General features: G+C 44.4%; 1 protein-coding gene across 1 annotated transcript; it reads left to right on the plus strand.

The window, feature by feature from the left end:
• Positions 1 to 1037: 1037 nt before the first annotated feature.
• On the plus strand, positions 1038 to 17161 carry ACTR5 (actin related protein 5). Its single transcript, XM_054980853.1, has 9 exons — positions 1038 to 1428; positions 4453 to 4682; positions 5677 to 5846; positions 7392 to 7609; positions 7970 to 8152; positions 10824 to 10946; positions 14398 to 14537; positions 15996 to 16128; positions 16449 to 17161. The coding sequence occupies exons 1-9, from the start codon at positions 1045 to 1047 to the stop codon at positions 16704 to 16706; spliced, it is 1839 nt and encodes a 612-aa protein (XP_054836828.1). The 5' UTR covers positions 1038 to 1044; the 3' UTR covers positions 16707 to 17161.
• The last annotated feature ends 226 nt before the right edge of the window (positions 17162 to 17387 follow it).

The following is a 17387-nucleotide window of genomic DNA, read 5'->3' on the forward strand; positions in this document are numbered from 1 at the left end:
GGTAGTCTGTCTGTGAAATTTTGCATTCATAGATAAGGTGGTACACAGTTTCATCTTTTTCCTGGCAAAGTCGACATTTTGGATTTTCACTGATTTTCTGAATTTTGCCTTTCATAACATGTTTGCAATGCTTGTTCTTGTGCTGCAAAGATCAGATCTTCAGTTTCTTTCTGGATTGTACCCATCTTCAACCACGCCCAAGTTATACAGTTGTCCTTCTATTATTATTGTTGTTGCTGCTGTTGTTTTGTTGTTGTTACAACAACAACAACTTGGTACCCAAGAATGCTGCACCTGTATGAGATTCGTTCTGTCATCAAAGCAAGCAGAGGTTAAGGGCCTATTCACGTTACAAAGGCTGCACGGGAAAACAGCACTTGGACCCTATCTCCCTATTACAGCTCCAAAGTGGTCAGGTCCAGGGCCATGTGCCTGGGAATTAAGTTCCAAGCACAGAACTACCAGAATGTTTGCTGGCTGGGCATGTGGCAGAGACATGGTTAGTTTTGGAGTAGGATCTGGGAGACCATATTCGAATCCTTGCTCTGCCATGGAAGTTTGTTGAGTGACTTGGACCAGCCACACATTCTCCACTTAACCTACCACACAGGGTTGTTCTGAGCATTAAATGGAGGAGAGAATAAAGCTGTAAGAGCTGCGCTGGATCGCCACTAGGGAGAAAGGCTAGAATCCACCACCTGTAGTCTGAAAATGGTGCAATCCGTTCCATCGTTCTAGGACGCAGCCACCTCTTTCTCCTGCTTATATGAACTAAAGCGGACAAAAAGGCAGCTTAAAATACACTTATACTGAATTTCTAATTCCATTGACGGCCGTGCAAAAAAGCTCTACTCACAAACCCTCTCCCGCATTTTTGCAAAGCACGTGAGAAATCGGCCTAAGGCCTTCTGGGATTCGTAGTTTAATGAAAACGGGTTCCAGGAGTGGGCAACGCACCGGCTTCCATTGCTGCTACAGAGCAAGCGCCCTGTGTGTGAGAACATGCGCAGGAGGATTCACCCGGCGGCTGTCCAGAAACTAGCGATGGCGGCTGCCGGCGGGGTCTTCCCTTTCCGCGATGCCCGCTGGGAGCCCGACCCGCAACTCGAAGCCAGCTCGGCGGTGCGCGTGCCGCAACCGGCCCCGCTGGTGCTGGACAACGGCTCGTTCCAGCTGCGGCTGGGCTGGGCCTGCCCGGACCCCGCAGTGCCCGGTGAGCCGCTGCTCTGCTTCCGCTCCTTGGTGGCTCGGAGCCGGGGGGCCCGCGGCGGGGCTGGCCCCGAGACGCAGGTGGGCAACGACCTGGGCAGCCCCGAGCCTCTCCGCTGGCTCCTTCGTTCGCCCTTCGATCGCAACGTGCCTGTCCAGATGGAGCTGCAGGAGCTGCTCTTCGACCACGGCTTCCAGCGCCTCGGGGTCTCCTCGCAGGTAGGCAGGCGGTGGTGTTTCGGGTCCTTAGCGGGCGAGAGAGTTCCCAACAAACACAGAGGGCCAGCCGAACTAGTTGCTTCGTTGAGTTTCGTTATCTGGCTCCAGCCTAGCTTGCATTGCACTGCATTTTCCGTGTGCCAGTTAATGTTTGCAAGTCAATGCTAACGAGGAGTCGGAGTGAGGAAGGAGAAGGGGGGGGGGGAAGAGGATCGTGTATTGAAGGAGATTTCCTTATTGGAAAGTACTGAATGGTACCGCTGGTCTTTGTGTTGGGCTGCATCTGCACATTGGATGTTGCATTCATGTGTTGCAACAATCGTTTGCAACCCGCCTAACCTGTGAGAATGAAGTAGCCCTGTGGCAAGTGGCTGTTATGGGTAATGATAGCGCAGTGTCCAAGGATGTGTGGATGAAGTGATCATGGATGGTCCTGAAGAAGAGGGCATGCAGAGGTTGATTTCCCTGACCTTTAGCAACAGAGATCTAGAGCAGCTTCATCAAACACTTCAGCTTCCCCCTGGAGAAGAGGTATAGCTCAGAATGTATTCACTTAAAGATTTCTTATACCTTCTCCTCCTACATCTGCCTGGATGGTCCCAAAGCAGCACACGACAGTAAAAAGATACGTTGCAATGCAATTTTTTATGCACTGAACAACTCCCATCTACTCATTAGCCTTTTATCCCTTCTTCGGCTACTGTTTTAAGGTCACTAGTTGCCAGACGCCACCTCTTGTTATTGTTTCAAAGGGGGAGGGCAAAGCAAGAATGCGGAAGTCTGGAAAGGAAGAAGAAGAGAGAAAGAGAAGAGTGCAAAGGGCAGGAGCCACCGTTAGGGATGGCTGGCCTGCAACCCACTTTTGGGTCCCAACCCACATACATTGTTCTAGGCAGTGGCATATAGTTTAGATGTAGCCATATAACCCAGCCCTTATCCTAGCTATTGTGATAAAACTGACACTATGTTTAGCAGGAAGGATTTTGCGGTTTAACCCATACAAACGCCAAATATAAGACGTAATATTAATACTCAGTATCTCCTTACAACTTTCCAAAGCATTCTTAATATGAACGAAGCATTGGGCAGATTTCTAATGACATCGTGTTTAAAACTGAACACCACTGCTCAATACCCACAGATTTTGGAGGAGCCTTCATAGAAGCCCACTAGTAGGCTATCTTTGGCATAGAGTATTTCTCCCCAAAGAGAGAAAAATGCTGTTTCTTATTTGTGTTTATTTAACACTTCCTAAAATGCCTGCTATCATGGCTGCAAAATTATCTCTCATTCTTGTGTGCCAGCCTCAGACTTCTATCAGTGCAATCATGAGTATGCTCCTACACTTCTTAAGACGATGGGTTTCAGTAGAGGGGTATCTCTGCCTGCAAAGGTTCTGTAAGAGTTGCATCAGTTTTGTAGGTGTCATCTCAGCATATGACTTATTTAACTTATTTATAGTCTGCTTTTCTCACTAAGACCCAAGGCAGATTACACAGTGCAAGTTAATAAGAGCAACAGCTAGAACATTCAGTGAACAAATACAATATAATCAATAGCTAGAACAACCGGTAGAGAAATACAGTAGGGTGTGGATTGCAGAAATTTGGAATGAGCATAAGAACAGAGATGAAACTTTGCTGAAACAATGTGTAAGTAATTAAACATGATACATTTAATGATGTGGAAACTACCCAGGAGGAGCATTTGCATCAACAGACAGTACCCAGTAAAACAGTCTACAGTCCCTATCTAAGGTGTCTTTCTGAGCCAAGTCTCACAGCACAGTCCTATTACCTGAGTAAAAAAGAGCCCTCCTGAATAATTCAGTTTTGCAGTTTTCAGAAAGCTTGGAGAGTGGGAGTTTTCCTGGCTTGCTCTGGCACACCGTTCCATAAGGCATGGGCTACCACAGAAAAACCATGTATGCCAGCAGATATTGATTTTGCCCAACTGCGGCGTGATATCTTCAGAAAGCCCTTTTCAATTGAGTAAACCTGCTGTGGTGGAGCATAGGGCGAGAGGTAGGCCTGCAGATATGTAGGGCCAAGGTCATGAAGGGCTTCATAAGTGATAGTCAAAACCTTGAATGGAGCCCTGTAACTGTTGGTTAGCCAGTGAAGTTACTGCAGAACGGGAGTAATATGCCTGCTCTGCCTAGTCCTGATAGTAAATGAGCAGTTGCATTCTGTAGCAGCTGGAGTCTCCAAACTGACTTTGAGGAGAGACGTATGTAGAGTGCATCATAGTAGTCTAGTCTCAAAGTTACCTTGGTGTGAATCTAGCAGTCCCAATCAGCCATATCACGGTAAGGAGCCATCTTCCAGACTAGTCTGAGTTGCAAGAAGGCCTTTTTTGGGAACTGCATTTACTTCCTTCTCTAGCAGCAATGCTGGATCCAATATGACCCTTAGATTCTTAACTGAGTCAGCCAGGGTCAACTGAACTCTTGTCAGAGGTGAGTAGTGCAGTGTCTTTCAAGATCTCTGCCTTTCCAAGCAGTATCACTTCTGTCTTGTCTGGGTTCAGTTTCAATTTGTTTCAGCCATTTGACTGCAGCTGTCAAGCAGCAACTCCATACCTCTACTACATTACCAGGGGACTTGGATAGCGAGATATAGGGCTGGATATCATCTTCATATTGATGACATCCAATTCCATAGCTACAAATGATTTCTCCTAAAGCCTTTATATAGCGGTTGAATAACATGGGGAATACGATTGTGCCCTGTGGACCCCTGCAGGATAATTCCCACCCTAAAGAGAGCTGGTCTCTAACAGCCTTTGACTCTGTTCCATGAGGAATGACTTAAACGAGTCCAAGGTACATTCCCTGATTCCTGCTTCTGGTTCTAAATGCCTCAGCAGAATAACATGGTCTACTCTATCAGAGGCTGCAATGATGCATGCCCTTTGTCTATATTGAGGTGGAGGTCGTCAACTAAATCCTCCAGAGCAGTCTCCATCCCACAGCAACTTTTCAAAATATTTTCTAACCTGTCTTTCCCCCCAATTTCATTATAGGGCTGTGTCGACCATCCAGTTGTGATAACAGAAGCTGTATGCACCCCACTCTATTCACGGCAAATGATGTCAGAGCTTCTGTTTGAATGCTACCAAGTCCCCAAAGTTTCTTACGGTGTGGACAGTTTGTACAGCTTATATCACAACAAGAGGCAGAGCTGGCCTTGCAGTGGTCTCATCATTTCCTCTGGATATCAGTGTACGCACATTTTGCCATTTCTAGATGGCAGGTGAGCTGAAAGCCTATTACAAGGTTGGGTTATGGGGAAGAATTTTTCTTTCACGTCTCACTGTGAACAGGTGTGTGGTCAGAGCAGATGCTCTCAAATTGTTTGAAAAAACTGAATTGCTTTATGCGGAGTCAGACCATAGGCCCATCTAGCTCAGTAGGCTATTATGACTAGCAGCAGCTCTCCAGGGTCTCAGAATCTTTCCCTGTACCTGACACCTGAGATCCTTGAGCAAGTTGCTGGGGCCTTGCTAAGTGAGTAGCCTTGAGTCACAGCACCTCCTTATGGGACATCCTTCAAAAGGAAAGAGAGTGAGAATGAGCCACCAGGAGGCATTTGAATGTCCAATTATGAGCTTGGATTTCCTGATGGCACTAGAAGGTACTAACAGTATCATCTGAGCCAGGTGGATGTTTTTATTTTGTTACATTTGAGTAGTTAGCTAAAGTTTATACAGGCACTCTGTTTCACAAGCTTTATGTGTGCTTGTGAAGATCTATACTTTAGCACAGTAACACCATCAGGGTGACTCTTATCGTTGAGTTTGTCCCCAGCAGTTGTTTTTCTGTCTCTTTTTTTAAGGTTGAAAAAGTTACTCAGTTGGTTTTAATTGTCTTAAAATGTGCTCTTATTGTGTATGTTTTAATTTGTTAGCTGCCTTTGGTGGCCCTTGTGAGCGTAGAAGGGTGGAATACAAATTTTGTAAAATAAAAATTTAAAAATACACAACAAACTTAGCCTTGATTTTATAGAATTTGCCTTAGCAAGGCAGGGGTTTTTTTTGTTTTGTTTTGCTGTACGTGCCGAGGAAGATCTCTGAACATTGCCTATTATAAGCTGATAAGGTGTGAAAATGTGGGCTTTGGTACAGCATTTTCTTTCAAGGCCAAGTTGGTAGCGAAATTTTAAAAAGCACACAAGGGTATCTTTTATTGGGAGATCTTTGCTAGAAAGACTTTTGAATTATTCTTTTTTTGTTTCTGCGAGTTGGTAGGCTAGATGCTAAAAACTGCAAGCGCATAAATCTTGGTGGGTGCCAGGCTGCTCTGTACCTGCAGCGTCTGTTGCAGCTCAAATACCCGGGGCATCTGGCTGCCATCACTCTTGGCCGTGTGGAGGAAATACTGCACGAGCACAGCTACGTTGCAGAGGACTATAGAGAAGGTACGTGTTGCTGCCAAGCAGCCTTTATTCAGGCTTTTTATGTTTATCATGTTTAATGCTCCCAATGTGTGGCAGAATTTGGGAGTGATTTGGGACATGAATCTGGTTGGTTACCATGCTTACAACACCCCCTGCTTTCTCTTATGCATAGATTTAAGGCTTCCTGGTTTTGGAAGCTTTCAGTCAAACTCCAGTCTGCCATGATGTTCGAAGTGCAGGCACCTGGGCATATTGGAACTGATTTTTTCTTCACAAGCTGGGATTCTAAATTACCATTTAATCCTGGCTTGTCTAGAGACTTGGATTCAGACATCATGACAATTTGTAGTTTGAAACCTTCTGAAATAAGGAAGTTTTGAATCATGCACCACAAGAGGGGTGGGGAAGGAGTCAAGTTCACACCTAGCAGTTTGCTTGTAATGTTTCCAGCCAGTATGAAGCAGACTCCTAAAATTCTGGTCTCAGTATGTTATTCTTTTCTGATATTCCTATTGTGTTCTGATTTCTAATACAGTTCAGAAAGTGTTCAAGTATTCAGATCGTGAATGCTTTAGTGGTTTATTAGGATTACGGCATAGTGTGGTCATTGGAAGTTTTTTAATCCACCACACTTTCACCACTTAAAAAGAAGTTTAAGTTAGCCAGTATTTATATATGACCTTGTTTCTCATGAATCTCAGTATGGCCTGTTACATACTTTTTTTCCTGGTCTCTTAAACTTGGCTATGAGATTGGTCTGTTCTTTCCTGATTTCTACCTAGTGAGTTTTTCTCCTCCCTTCTCTCTTCAGCATCAACTATGTTTACTGTTAGAGTTGCACAAAGATTAATGTTTAGCTAGTTAGCTTTAAATCATAGTATGAAATTGGTTTGCAGATTCTGGTTACAGGTAACTATGGTTATCTTAACATCAGTGCTGATGTAACTTTATACCATGGTAAAGCCCAAAAAGTATGTCTGAACCTATCCATACAAAAGCTTGGTAAGATAAGCAACCCTTCAAAAGACAGTTCTATGGGCAGATTTATTTAATCATATATAACTTGAGAAATATGAAAGAACTGAAACTGAAGGAGCTGAGTAGCCTGAGATCTGGTCAACAACAAGTTTTAGGGAAGCCAGTTTTTAGTGACGGAAGGCTTACGGGGCCAACTCCCTTCTGTACTCTGGGCTGCCAGCCGGTCTCCCTTGCCTCTGGTTTGGCAATCGGGGTCGAGGTAGTTAGCACTCTCCAGGAGCAGAAATTAAATCTGAGTCTTCCAGCCGTTAATTTCAGCTTCGTAATTATTTTGGAGTTTGAATAAGCACCCAGAGCCTCTGCTAGGTCTTTCATGTCTCCTACATCTTGGTGCTAAATCGTGGGTGAAATTAAGTGCATTTAATAGACTTATCTCATAGTGCAGGGCCAGGGGGCTGGGTGCATCTGCAGTGGATTGTTTTCCCTTTAATTCCCAGCAGTGGTTACTTTTCCCAATGGTGCTTGCATTGAAGTTGGGCTTGGTCACACCTGGCAAAATTGGTCATTTGCAAATATTTTTTGGGACAGAGATGCAGAAGTGGAGGTCTCCGGAGTATTATGAGGAGAATGTGCACAAGATGCAGCTGCCTTTTTCAAATAAGCTCTTGGGGAGCACCCTTACCTCCGAAGAGAAGCAGGAGAGGCGGCAGCAGCAGCTCCGGCGCCTCCAGGAGCTCAACGCCCGCCGGCGAGAGGAGAAACTGCAGCTTGACCAAGAGAGGCTGGACAAGTTGCTTTATGTCCAGGTAGCTTTACACAATGTCTAAATTGTAACTTGGGGGCAGCTAGAAGGGTGAACCTGAAAGTAGTAAATGACATGCACAAAACCAGCTCTGATTCTAGAAAAAAATGATCCATCATCACAGGATCATTTTGGATCCTGTAGCAAAGTCACCAGCAAATAAGAAGTTTCTTGTTTATTTGATAGTTTGTCAGTTTCTCTTTGTGTTTGGCTAGAAAGCAGATGGGATCTCCTATAATATTTGTGTTGGTTTTGTTGCAGTCACTTGGAAGTGTGTAGAGAAAACCAGTGGCATGTTAACATCCAGTACTGTTGGTTAAAAAGAAATAAAAAGCTCTTTTCCTTCTGCTTTCTTTGTGCACAGGAACTGCTCGAAGATGGCCAAATGGATCAGTTTCATAAAGCTTTGGTGGAACTGAATATGGACTCTGCTGAGGAGCTTCAGTCTTATATCCACAAACTGAGCGTGGCAGTGGAACAGACCAAGCACAAAATCCTGCAGGCCGAAGTCAGCGTTGAAGTGGATGTTGTAGATAGCAAACCCGAGGTATGGCAGTGAGGTTCTGTTAACAGACCTATGTATCTGCAGAACAGCCAGGATCTTTTGTCCTGTTGGCTTTGCTACCATTTCATGCAAACTTTTCTCTTCCTCTTCAAGATTGTCCCTTGACTTTCTGCTCACCCCACCCTATTTCAAAAAAGTATGAAAGATTTGCACAGACACAGTTAGTGGGCCACTAGTCTTGCCACGTGGTAGCCCGATCTCTTCTATATGCAGAAACCTAAGCAATCATTTTATTTATTTATACCTCACCTTTTTCCCAGTGAGGAGTCAAGATGGCTTTCATCATTCTCCTGTCCTCTTTTTTATCCCCACAACAACCCTGAGAGGTAGGTTAGGCTGAGTGTGTGTGACTGGCTCGAGATCACCCAGCAAGCTTCCATGGCAGAGTGGGGATTCAAACCAGGACCTCCCAGATCCTAGTCTGACACTCTATCCACTATACCACACTGGCTGTCCATTTGAGTATGCTTAGGAGACACATTACAGCCTATTGTAAGTATTTAAATCAATCCGGCCACTTTGAGGCTGAGAATGGGAAGGTGATACCTGTTAAGGAACTATTCAAACATTCCTGCCTTTCTCCTCTTTGGCATGTACCATCTCGACTCCATCGTTTTCTAGCTTTCCTGAGTCTCTTAGAAAAAGCTGAGAAATGGGGTGGCTATGAAGCAAAGACAACTTTTAGTTAGTTGTGTGCTGATTTATTTACATTATAGTCTACATTGCTCCCTCACACTCAAGGCAGATTGCACACTGTAAGTCAATGCAATCAATAAAATGAGACTTCTAATAAGCAATGTAACAGGACTAGGATTACAGCAATCTGGAGCAAAGAGTAAATCTTAGACATGATATGTTAAACAGTGCAGAAAATGGTATTACATAGAACAAAACAGTGAAAGTAGAATAATATATACAGCAAACTGACAATACGTACTATTACCTGCACACTGGTACAGTTCACAGTCCTGTTCCTTTTATAAAAGCACCTTCCTGAGCTAGTCCATTACAACGTAACCCTATTATTCCCTTAAAAATGCCCTCCTGAACAATGGTTTTTTACATAGTTTGTGGATTAACAGAATCCTAGGGGCCATCCTCGCCCCTTAAGCAGGCCATTCCAGAAGGTAGGGTTGAAATATGCAGGCTCTGGGTAGCTCCTGATAGCAGCTGAACATTCTGTACTACCTGGGGTCTCAGAGCTGGCTTCAAGGGCAGCTGCATGTCGAGTTCGTTACAGTAGTCTAGTCTCAGTGTTCCTACGGCATGGGTCTGAATGTCAGATCGACCTGGTCAATATAAGGGGCCATCTTCTGGGTTAAATGAAGTTGGGAAAAAACATTCTTTGCAGTTGTGTTAACTTCTCTGGCAGTAATGCTGGATCAAGTTCAATCCTAGGCTCTTAAACAACAGTGTGTGGCCATGATCAGTTGTGTATTTCAAGATATGGGTGAGATCAACTCAAGATCTCTACTGGTTGCTATTATTGAGCTCTGAAAGACCACTCTTATGATGTTAGGATCACTTGTCACAAACCTTGAATAAATGATAGATCATAATGTCAAATATGAGGGCTCTTACATAAAAGAGAATGCCTGTCCACCATTTCTCCCGAAAACCCGGAGTATGTGTAGAGTTCTGAAAGTAGTTAATGGCATTGCATTTCACGTTCTGAGATTCTTGATTTCATAGCAGCTTAACTACACTTTCACATCAGCTGTATGTGACTTTGTTTTCATGGGCATTTGACCTTGCTCTGGGAGAAACATAGACCATGAACTGAAAGCAGTTATGTCTTTTTAGTAGGAGTTTTTTGAGGACATCTTTTTTTCATGCATTCAGGTGAGTTTTTAATGTTATGTAAGCTTTATTTTTAAGCTGTGTAAACTTCTTAGGAATATTTGCTAAATTTAAAAATAGTACATTTGGTTTACAGCTGGCAAAACCAAATTCTTGGCATGAAACTCCTAAACGCAAATTACCAGGTATTATAGTTCCAAGTGAAGTAGCCTACATTAGCTTTGAAACCTTCCCAATAAATATGATGACATTTATAGCCAATAGTGAGCTGTGGCATCATAGTCTTTCATTTTAGCAGCCTGTTTCCAGGCATAATCCCTGCTTTCTCTGCTGCTTGAAACTAGCAATTTTCCAAAATTCACATGCCATTTATTTAGTCAGCAAATATTTATTTTCCAGCATCATCTGTACAGGGTACAGAATAAGATAATTGACAGACTTATAGGCAATTGTGTAACTGTACCAGGTCTGAGCCATCTTTAATATCTAGGTTAACCTAACCCTTTAATTGGGACAAAAACACTTTTTTCCCCTTGAGGAATGGCTGCTGGAGGCAGAGGACTGATTTTTAAATCATTACCATAACTCCTTGGTTAACGTAGCTAGAAATATGTAAGTATGCTATACAAAGCTCTTAGTTCTTAGTTCATTGAGCTTACAGTCCTAAGTATGTTTGCTTGAGAGTAAGCAGACATCTAAGACTGTTTGCTTTTTCCAGAACTGAATGCTGTGTTGATCAAGAGAGAAGAGTCATTCAGAATGGTCTCAGCTGGTTTCAGACCTTGGCACATCCATGCTAGTTTGTGCAGCTTGGCTGTTTACTGGAATAACCTGTGGTCCTTTTCCTTCCCAGACTCCTGACCTGGACCCATTGGGCAGTGAACAGTCCATGGATGATGTGGAAAGCATGAATGAATTTGAGCCTTTATTTGCTGAGGAGCAACCTGAAGCTGAAAAGCCAGTTACCACTGTGCAGGTTTGTCACATATATTTCTACACTTATCTGTACAGTCTGTTTCCTGAAATCCATTCCGTCCCATCAGAAGTTAGGCATGAACTTGGAGGAAGCTTGGGCTCAGATGTTAGTCCAACCCTGCCTTGACTGAACCTGCTCATCCAGCAGTAGGCCTGGGGTCCAGGAGCCACCCCCAAACTATGGACCTGTTCCTTCAAGGGGGATGCAACCCCATCCAGATCAGGAGACATCTTAAATCCTGGGTCAAACCATCTACTCACCGGTAACATTTCCATCTTGTCAGGATTAAATTTCAGTTTGTTAGCCTGCATCCACTCCACAACTACCTCCAGGTTTGTGGCAGCTACAGCTTCTCTAGGATCAGCTAAAAGCATGAGATAGAGCTGAGTGTCATCTGCATATTAGTGACAACACATCTGAAATCTCCAGATGACTTCCCCTAGTGGTTTCATGTAGATGTTAAAAAGCATGGGTGATTGGATGGAACCTTGCAGAACCCCGAAAGCGAAGGGTCTGAGCAGCAGCCTCCCAGCACCTTCTGAAACCTGCCCTCTGTGTAGGACTGGAACAGCTGCAGAATGGGGTTTCCTAAATCCAGCTCGGAAAGGCAGTCCGAAAGGATACCATGATCAATGATGTTGAAAGCCAGTGAGAAGTCTAGAACCAACAGAGTTGCATCTCCCAGTGCAGATCATCCACCAGTGCAACCAAGGCTGTTCCAGTTCCATAACTAGGCCTGAAACCGGATTGGAAAGCATCTCGTCCAGGAAAGCTTGAAGTTGTCCAACTACTACCTATTCAATCACCTTACTCAAGGATGCAATTTTTGAGACTTGTCAATAGTTATTGAGAGCTCCCGGGTCTTTAGAAGTGGGCATGCCACAGCCTGTTTCAGGGTTGGGGCTACCCACCCCCTCCCTCAAGGAGGCATTAACTACCTCTTGGACCCAGTCTGCCAACCCCTCCTCTCCCCAGCAGATTTTAAGTAGCCAGGAAGGACAAGGGTCATACAAGTAGGTGGTAAGTCTCAAACCTCGATGGATCTTGTCCCCATCCTCATACTGAATGTACTGAAAAGTATTCCAACAACTGGACAAGTCGGCATCACTGCTGATGTTGAATCCAAGTTTGAACTAATGCAAGAGATTTTATCTGCAAAACTTGCTAGGGACTTTAATGTGGTGTAGGCTGCAGACATTTTGGCAGGGTGGTGGTAGTAATTTGGGGTTCTGTTATGTGCTGTATGTTTTTTTTCATTGGGATTTGTAAGCCATCTTGAGCTCTAGGGAAAGGTGGTTACTTCGTCTGTCCTGCTTGTCAAATGAAAAGGTTTGTCCAAAAAAGTTTGCTGTCAAATTCAGTAACCAATAATGGTGGTAGGCATGTTGCAGAAATAAAAAGTGGACCCCCCCGCCACCCTCAAGGCTAAGAGACCAAACACACACACAAGGGAAAGTGGGAGGAGGAAGTAGATGCATTTGACAATGCCAGACCATGGCCGTGAGTTATTAACAAACAGCTGCAACCAAATAGGGCTCCTTTCTGATCTTTCCTTGCTCGGATGAATATTCTGCAGCTCTCTGTCAAAATGCCTTTCCTTGCACACTGGGCCCAACAGACCTTAAGCCATTCACCTAGTGCCAGAAGCCGGAGCGTCTCTTTCCACTCACCTCTGCAGTCACAGGGCAGCTGGCAGAGTTTTTTTCTGGCAGAGAAGAAGTGAGTTCTCTGTGGCTGATGGCTGATGCTGAACTGGCCCGTGTTTGCCATAGTGCTTCTCCTGGGAGACTAACCTTCCAATGGACGTTGGCCATGCATAGTTGCCTGGATGACCAACATTTTGATCCTTGGATCCACTGGAGCATTTCTGTCAGTGGAGGGATTTCCACCTCTGGAACATGACTCTCTCACCTCCCTCCTTCTACTGTGGTCCAGAATGGTTTTTAGGGTGGTGTAGCATTGAGCAGGAGAAGAGGAAAACGTCAGGGGGCGAGAATGCCATACTTTGCATGTGGAATCTTTCTGTCTGGGGAAACAGTATGGTGGATCGAAGCCAGAGATTATAAACTGCTTTGCAAGAAGGATTGCTTAAATCTCGTTGATTTCAGTATATGATCTCAGACTATCTACTCATTAAGACCTATTTGATGAAACTTGCTTCTGAATACATGAGTAGGGTTGGAACAGTGCATTATGGGTCACTTCTGTAAGAGCAATCTTGCCCCCTCAGGCCACAGTCTGCTGACTCCAGCAATAAGATCAAGGCAACAGCCTGCCAGAGGTCACTGGACACTCACAAACAAAATGTCTGGTAGCGGTGGAGATGGCCTTGCTGACTGGCAGCTGCTCTGAGACATCAGTTGCCTCCTGGAGCCCCCTAGAGGCTCGATTAAGAAACAAGTACTTTTAGCAACCAGCAGTGGGCCTCCCCGAGAAAGTGCCAGGCAAGGTAGGCTGGGAGCCGATTGCAAGTGGCTGGTAATCAGCTGAGCCTGATAATGCAGCTTGAAGCCACAACTTGACTTGCATGCCCTTTAAACCTGTTGTACAGCTGGATAGTGAACCAGAAATAGACATCGCCACTGCAGAGACTCACACCATGTTCGATGGGAGCCGCAGGTGATCAGCCAAGATCTGCTCAGCCAAGATTTGGCAGGACCAATGGGGAGGTTTTGGGGGCTGAGCCACTCTCAAGGACAGAATCCTCCCCCTGGGAGGAACCGAGCCTGTGCATACTGGGGGGTAGGGTTGCTCACACCAGTGGGGGTGGGGGATCCCCTGATCCCAGCTCCCCCCACCACCACTCACCTGGCCAGTGGGGGGGAAAGGCACAGGAATGGGCCTTCTGGGGGTGCACTCCTAGTGCAGCAACGTCACTCCAAGGTGTGACGTCATTACGCAGGCCTCAGGAGTGCTCCCAGTTTTGCAATGGGCTAGTTCGGCCTATTTGAGGGCCCAAATCAGCCTGGCGCAGAGCCCAGGAGCACTTTTGGGGCCTGCGTGATGACATCGCTTCCAGAAGTGACGTTGTTGCGCTGCAGTGGGAGCACACACAAGAATGTCTTATAGGTAAGTGCAGGGTCTCCCCCCTTGCGCCAGGAGGGTAAGGAGATCTGACAACCCTAGTGGGGAGAGGCAAGGCCTTCATGAGAGGGTGGAGGTAGACCTGACCCAGAAAGGAGGACGGTTGGAGGACCAGGGCATTGGAAAAATGTCATCCTCACCGGAGACATTTCTGTCATCTTGATTATACCTTATAAAAATTTTACCTGTCATCATTTCAAATTTGTAGAGAAAATGAAAACTTTGGTGGGGGGATGGAAGCATAGAATAAATACTCTGGTGCGGAGGAATGCTTGATTCATAGGTATAATAATTTTATTGTAATTTGAGTGTTGCTTTTTAAAAAATGACTAAAGCAATCCTGGTTTTGAATCTTCTGTCTTCACAGCCTGTATTTAACTTGGCAGAGTATCACCAGCTCTTTATCGGCACAGAAAGAATCCGTGTTCCTGAAACCATTTTCCAGCCATCATTGATAGGAGAAGAGCAGGCAGGAATAGCAGAAACCATGCAGTTTGTCCTGGACAGGTTGGTTTACAAAAGGTCCCCAATCCCTTGCTTTTTAAATATAGCTGTTTTTTCCCAGTATTTAATAGTGTTTGTTCCAAGACCATGGAAGTTTCTTGCTTGGCAAACGTTAATGATTGTTCTAAATCTTAAAGAATTTCTTAAAACCCTATTGAAGCAGGTTTGCTATGAAGACTGGAGGGTTGGTTGATCAGACACTGAGTGGCTGTGCCGTTGGAACTTGCTGCAAGTGTCTGACCCATGAAGAGCATACTGTACGGCAGCCTCATTTCTGCACATGTCCAGTTAAGGTGGTGCACCTGTGTCTTGTTTGTTCAGAGGTTCCCCTAATTAATTGTTGGTCCATTCAAAGCAGTTGCTTTTGCATCGGAAGTTGTACACTGGGGAGAATGGTTATATCATATCTTTCCCCTGACCCCTTGCTTTCTACACAAAGGGAATCTTTCACATGGATGAGCCCACTGTCTTTTGAAGGGGTATACTCCAGACATAAGTTTACCTCAGTAAGAGCTTAGCCTAACATGATGTAAATGGTCAGATTTAGTCTACTAATTATTCTGTTTTTAAAAATCTAGAAGCTGTAGCCAGAATCTTTGTTTATTATATGCATCCTGTTATTTAGTTGGTTGTTTGGTTTCTTTGAAATAGCACATTGTCTTTTTTTTTCTCCTTTAGTATTTATAAAAGTCATGTTCTTCCTGTTGCTTATTGGGGAAGAAGTTCTGCATTGAAGACTCATGAGGCATGACCTTGGGTCAGTCACAGCTTCTAGGAGCTCTCTCAGCCCCTCCCACTTCACAGGGTGATTATTGTTGTGGGGATAATAATGACATACTTTGTAAACCACTCTAAGTGGGTGCTAAGTCGTCCTGAAGGGCGGTATATAAATCAAATGTTATTATATACTTAGAAACAGACTGTGAAGATGGAATGAATATTTGTCTATGCATTTTCAGATATTTCTGTAGAACCTACAGGATTAGACTCTCCATCACCTTTTTTTTTTAAAAAAAAGAGCACATTTTGCAAGGCTTTATGAAAGCCATCAGCGAATACATTAGGTATGGTATCGTGAGCTGCCTTGAGCACAGTGCTTGAGGTAGGATGTATATTTCCAATGTCCTTTTTCTGTAGTAAATACAGAGAAGCTTGTTTTATATATTTGTACCCCACTTTCCTTCCCATCAGGGAACCAGAGTGGCTTACAACAATATTCTTCCCTCCCTCATTTTATCCTCGCAGCTACCATCCGCTGTTATAGGTTAGGCTGAGAGTGACTGACCCAAGGCCACCCAGTGAACTTCTGTGTCAGAGCAGAGTTTCAGACCACAGTCTCCCAGATGCTAGTCTAACCACTACACCACTCTGGCTCTCAGGAACTAAATTCTTGCCCCTTTTGTGACAGACAGACCTCATGAATCTAGTTTTTATAGATGAAGTGCTGCTTTATTTCTTCAGGTATCCTCAAGAGCAGCAGCAAAAGCTTGTCCAGAATGTCTTCCTTACTGGGGGTAATATGATGTATCATGGAATGACAGCCAGGATCCAGAAGGAGCTGCTGGAAATGAGGCCATTCCAGTCATCTTTTCAGGTAATGCTTTTGTCTTTGTCAATACAGCAGCTGTACATAAAGTTTTAAATACCCAGCATGCCAATGTCAACAGATTTTTTAAGGGGGAGGAGCTTGAGTTGATCTGAAGTGATCTCCGGGTTATACTGTTTGCTTGTGGATGAGTGATGACAAAAAGCTTTCGGTGGTCTTTGAGGGGCTGCCCATAGAAAATACTCAAAAACAGTAGGTGTTTGTCACACACAGGGCTTGAGAAAGAAGGGACAGGGTTCCATAAAAACAGCTTCGTTCTGAACACTCGGTTGAATTAACCAGGCCTTATTGACCTTGATGCCCCATAGGTGCACCTTGCTTCTAATCCTGTGTTAGATGCGTGGTACGGCGCTCGGGATTGGGCCCTGGAGTACATGAATCGAGAAGAAGGCTGGATTAGTAGGAAAGATTATGAAGAAAAAGGAGGGGAATACCTGAAGGAACACAGCACTTCCAATGTCTATGTACCTATTCGCCTCCCAAAACAGGCTCCACGGACAACTGAAGTGTCAGCATCCAGCAAAGCTGTGGGGACTGCTCCTAACGCAGCCTCTGAGCAGACATAGGATGGCGATTGTTAATTTTTAAGGTAGGAATAGCCTGTTTTTAAGGAGGCCACTTTCCAAAGCAACAAGAGAGTTGCAGATCTGCACTACCTAGGCTCGCAAGTCTCAAATTTCTGGTTGGGCTTGTAACATTTGGCATTTTAAGCAGTGAATCAAACTGTGTCATACATCTGATGGGATGGCTTTTTTCCTGATCTCTGCAGTGAGAAATCTCAGTTGCACCCTATGTTGCCATGAGACAATTACAGGCTCTACATCTGTTCAAGGTATAAAAAAGAGTAAAGCAGATGTTTCAGAGAAAAAGTTTACTGGCCTCATTGAGGCTAACACATCATGTGTGTGTTATTATAATAATAGATCTATATTTTAAAGCTCTTAGCTATGTAAATAAAGTCTCTTTTTATATGGTTTTCTTTCTCAAGCACATTTTTCCTTGCTGTAAAGTAGCAGTTTTATTCCAGAAGGGGGCGCTTTCTCCTAAATGAAGATGGAATTTTAACAGGCGCTCTTCACTGAAATTGGAATTTCAGATATTTTCTTGTGTGTTTTGTGTTCTCCTTAGCTGGTCGGGAGATTTGCCTCTGTTTGTCCCTTAGCTCATACATGCAGTAGTGACGGAAGTTGTATTCTAAGATAGCTGTCATAACAGGAAGTTTCAATGATTCCCTGTTGGAGCATGGG

This window comes from Eublepharis macularius, chromosome 5 (genome assembly GCF_028583425.1).
Source record: "Eublepharis macularius isolate TG4126 chromosome 5, MPM_Emac_v1.0, whole genome shotgun sequence".
NCBI classification, from domain to species: Eukaryota; Metazoa; Chordata; class Lepidosauria; order Squamata; family Eublepharidae; genus Eublepharis; species Eublepharis macularius.